Source organism: Microtus ochrogaster, unplaced genomic scaffold, assembly GCF_000317375.1.
Source record: "Microtus ochrogaster isolate Prairie Vole_2 unplaced genomic scaffold, MicOch1.0 UNK40, whole genome shotgun sequence".
Classification (NCBI taxonomy): domain Eukaryota; kingdom Metazoa; phylum Chordata; class Mammalia; order Rodentia; family Cricetidae; genus Microtus; species Microtus ochrogaster.
The window spans coordinates 3,091,148-3,095,194 of record NW_004949138.1 but is presented as its reverse complement, the minus strand read 5'-3'; the positions used below and the strand labels follow the sequence as shown (position 1 = coordinate 3,095,194).

The 4,047-nt window shown below is 42.1% G+C and overlaps 1 protein-coding gene across 1 annotated transcript in view; it reads left to right on the top strand.

Annotated features, from left to right (window-relative positions):
- Positions 1-4,047, top strand: part of Sgo1 (shugoshin 1) — a 14,407-nt gene that overhangs the window by 3,556 nt on the left and 6,804 nt on the right. Inside the window, exon 3 of the mRNA XM_005368756.3 lies at positions 3,950-4,026. Within this exon, the coding sequence (XP_005368813.1) occupies positions 3,950-4,026 (77 nt within the window). The remainder of the gene's footprint in view (positions 1-3,949; positions 4,027-4,047) is intronic.

Genomic DNA, 4,047 nt, shown 5'->3' with positions numbered 1-4,047 from the left:
CTCTGTTGAGAGTTCTCTGTTTAGGTCTGTATTCCATTTTTTTATTGAATTATGTGATCTTTTGGTGTCCAATTTCTTGAGTTCTTTTGTATATTTTGGAGATCAGACCTCTGTCTGATTTGGGGTTAGTGAGGATCTTTTCCCAGGGAGGCAAAGGCCGACTCACACATCTCTGTGAGTCTGTGACAGGATCTCCAGGCTGTCTTTTTGTCTTGTTGACCATGTCCTTTGCTTTACAGAAGCTTTTCAGTTTCAGGAGGTCCCATTTATTAATTGTTTCTCTCAGTGTCTGTGCTCCTGGGTCTCTGTTTAGGAAATGATTCCCTGTGCCAATGTGTTCAAGTGTACTTCCCACTTTCTCTTCTTTAAGGTTTAATGTGGCTGGCTTTATTTTGAGGTCCTGGATCCATTTGGACTTGAGTTTTGTGCATGGTGACAGATATGGGTCTATTTTAATTCTTCTATATGTTGATATCCAGTTATGCCAGCACAACTTGTTAAATATGCTTTCTTTTTTCCATTTGATATTTTTTGTTTCTTTATCAAAGATCATGTGTTCAAAGATATGTGGATTGATATCCGGGTCTTCTATTCGGTTCCATTGGTCCTCCTGTTTGTTCTTATGCCAATACCAGGCTCTTTTCAGTACTGTAGCTCTGTAGTAGAGTTTGAAGTTAGGGATTGTGATGCCTCCAGAAGTTCTTTTATTGCCCAGGATTGTTTTGGCTATCCTGGGTTTTTTGCTTTTCCAAATGAAGTTGAGTACCGTTCTTTTGAGGTCTTTGAAGAATTTTGCTGGGATTTTGATGGGCAAATGTTACTACTTTCAAAGTTAGCTATTTTGATATCAAATTGAAAACTTACATAAGAACTCATTTTTTTATTTTTTTATTTTAGAGACAGGGTTTCTCTGTAGCTTTGGAGCCTGTCCTGGAACTAGCTCTTGTAGACCAGGTTGGCCTTGAACACACAGAGATCCGCCTGCCTATGCCTCCCAAGTGCTGGGATTAAAGGCATGCACCACCACTGCCCGGCTAAGAACTCATTCTTATAGATAGTTTTGGGCAATTTGTTATTGAATCAATATCTGTTGAGTTAGGATCCCTCCCCACATCAGCTGGCAGGGATCTGTTGCCCTCTTCTGGCCTCATGAGCATACATTCAACAGATATGTAGACACATAGAATAAATAAAAAATGTGAGATAAAGATAAAGCTAGTATGTGTTCATTAAATTCAAAAGTTCATTAAATTTGATTAGGAGCTCTTCTTAGTGTTCCATCTGGGGCTCATCTTTCCAGCAGAAATGTGCAGGCTTCTCCTATTTTTTCTTATTCTCCCCCACAGCATCATGTTCTTCTCATCTCACCCCCGTGAGAATTTGGATCCTTATTATTTGTTCTCCTCCCTACTGGATTACACAGTCAGAGGTGTAGTATCTGCACTATCTTGTGCCTTCAAGATGAAAGATGAAATCATTCCTGGTCAGGTTCCATCCCTTATTTCTTCCTTTCCCCCTCACAACACAACTTTCAAAGGAAGAGAGAAAGGGGGGGTGGAGGGGGCAGATGTGGTGTTCACACCTTAAATCCTTGCATTGGAGAGACAGAGGCATCTCTGTGAGTTCAAGGCCAGCCTGGTCTGTATAGTAAAACCTAGTCTCATTTAAACCATGTACATAGCTTCTGTCATTGCCGTTTTCTGCAGCTGTGTATCAAGATCACCAAAGCTTGCATGCTGCCAAGTTTGGCTTGCCCTTGTTTCTTAGCTTTGCAGTGATTGCGAGAGAAGTCTCTTTACTTGAAATCATTGATCTCTTAATTTTCATGTCATCATACTCACCCTGAGTTTTCTTCCTACTTCCTTGCTGTTCCATGTTAGTCTCCTGTGTTGTCAGCTTCTATTTTGGTAAATGCCAGTTGCCCTAGACAGATGTGAAATCCTCCCATGGTTATATAATTGTTTTCTGGTAACTTTTGAATTCATAAATCAAAGCTTAAACACAGATGCAGATGTATACACTCACAGCTTCTACTTGATTTTAGGAAGCATCTCAGACAAACTTTTATATAAAGCACAACTCTTGCTGGGTGGTGCACGCCTTTAATCCCAGCACTCAGGAGGTGGAGGCAGGCAGATCTCTGGGAGTTTGAGGCTAACCTGGTCTAGTTCCAGGACACAGAAACCCTGTCTTGAAAAACAAAACAAAACAAAGCATAACTCTTCCAATTCTCAAGAATATTGTATACCTCTGCCTTCTTCTGTAATCCCCTTTCTATTTTTTACTTATTTATTTATTCATTCATTGTTGTTATTGTTGTTGTTTGGGTCACAGTCTCTCACTACAGCCCAGGCTAGCCCAGAACTCAGTCTGAAACCTGGCTGGTCGCACATTGATTTTCCCTCTGCCTCAGCAGCAGTGTTGAGATTCACGCACTGCTGTGCCCAGATCTCTGTCCAGTTGACTGCTGCTCATCTCAGTAAAGCGGTCTGCTCCCTTGCTCTGGCCAAACCTGCTCCACCAATGCCTTCTCCCCCATCCACATTCCGTCCTTGCACGTGTTCTCATCTGTGCTAAGAATGATAGAACCCTTGACAGAAACTCTGTGGCAAGTTGCTTAATACTGAATATACCCTAGACCCCTTGGGTTATGCATGTTTTTATTAATGGGGCCATCCCACGAGCTTTAGTGCCAGTCCTACCTAGTCTCACATCTTCATTTGCTATGATGACATCCTAACTTTTTCCATTCTAGGACCCTTTTAAGCCATGCTTTGTGTTGGCCAGACTGATCTTTGTACCGCTTTGCTTAGTAGTTATTGAGTTTCAGTGACCCTTAACCTTCCATCAGTCACAGCTCTCCAGCTGCTGTGCTAGCTGTCATTGTATGCACACCTCCCATGCTCTCAGTTGCTGTGTTTCACACATGTGTTAAACACACCATGACTGTTCCTGTCTTAACAACTTTTGCATTTGCTCTTTACACTGCTTTTTCTTCCTCCTGCTCAGTAACTGCTGAGTCCTTACATTTCAGTCAGAGTCCCTCTGTAGTAGAGCTCTAGATTCACTCGTCCCTCGCCTTCAGAGCGCTTTTCACTGTAGAAATCAGATGTGTGTGTTGGGGAATATTATTTTCAGGTATGTGATTTTGTTTACACTGCATTTGTTTAACTGCGCCTGTCTAAAACATTGGATGGTCTAATAGAGAGCTGAACAACCAATAGTGAGGCAGGAGCAAGGGTAGGGGGCCGGCAGCAGAGAAAATAAGTAGAGGCAGAAACCAGGAAGAAGAGGAAGGAGAGAACAAGAAGAGGAAAACGTCAGAGGCCAGCCACCCAGCTACACAGCCAGCCATGGATTAAGAGTGAAAGTAAGGTATACAGAAATAGAGAAAGATAAAAGCCCAGAGGGAAAAGGTAGATGGGTTAATTTAAGAAAAGCTGCCAAAAAACAAGCCAAGATAAAGCCCAGAATTCATAATTATTTGTGATTTATTTGGAAGCTGGGTGATGGGCCCCGCAAAAAGAGTAAAACCTCACACAACACACGTCTCTTTTCACTGGGAGGAGGGGCACGTGTGGGCTTGTGAAGGTCAGAGGACAGCTTCCAGGTGTGACTCTTTCCTTCCACCATGATTCCACAGACCAGCTGAGATTATGAGGCCTGCATGGCAAGAGCTCTTAACTGTGGGCTAACTTGTAGACCCTTTTTACAATTTCTTTCTATACACTAGAATGTGAGCTACAAGAGGGCAGTGTGTGATGTTTCAGCTAGGGAATCCTAGCCCCTGAAACTGCATGGCAGTGCTGCACACTGTCAGCAAGTATATACTATAGTTGCAGGCATATGTGTTTATTCAGCAATACATTCATAATGCAGAATGCACATACATACTTCATAGCAGTAAACAATTATAATGGTGTTTTCTTTTGATTTAATATATTAACAGAACTGGAAAGGATGTATCTCAGAAGTGGTCTCCAGTAGTGACAACACCATCAGAGACTTATCTGTGAAGACCTTACGGTTAGTACCAAGTTCATTATT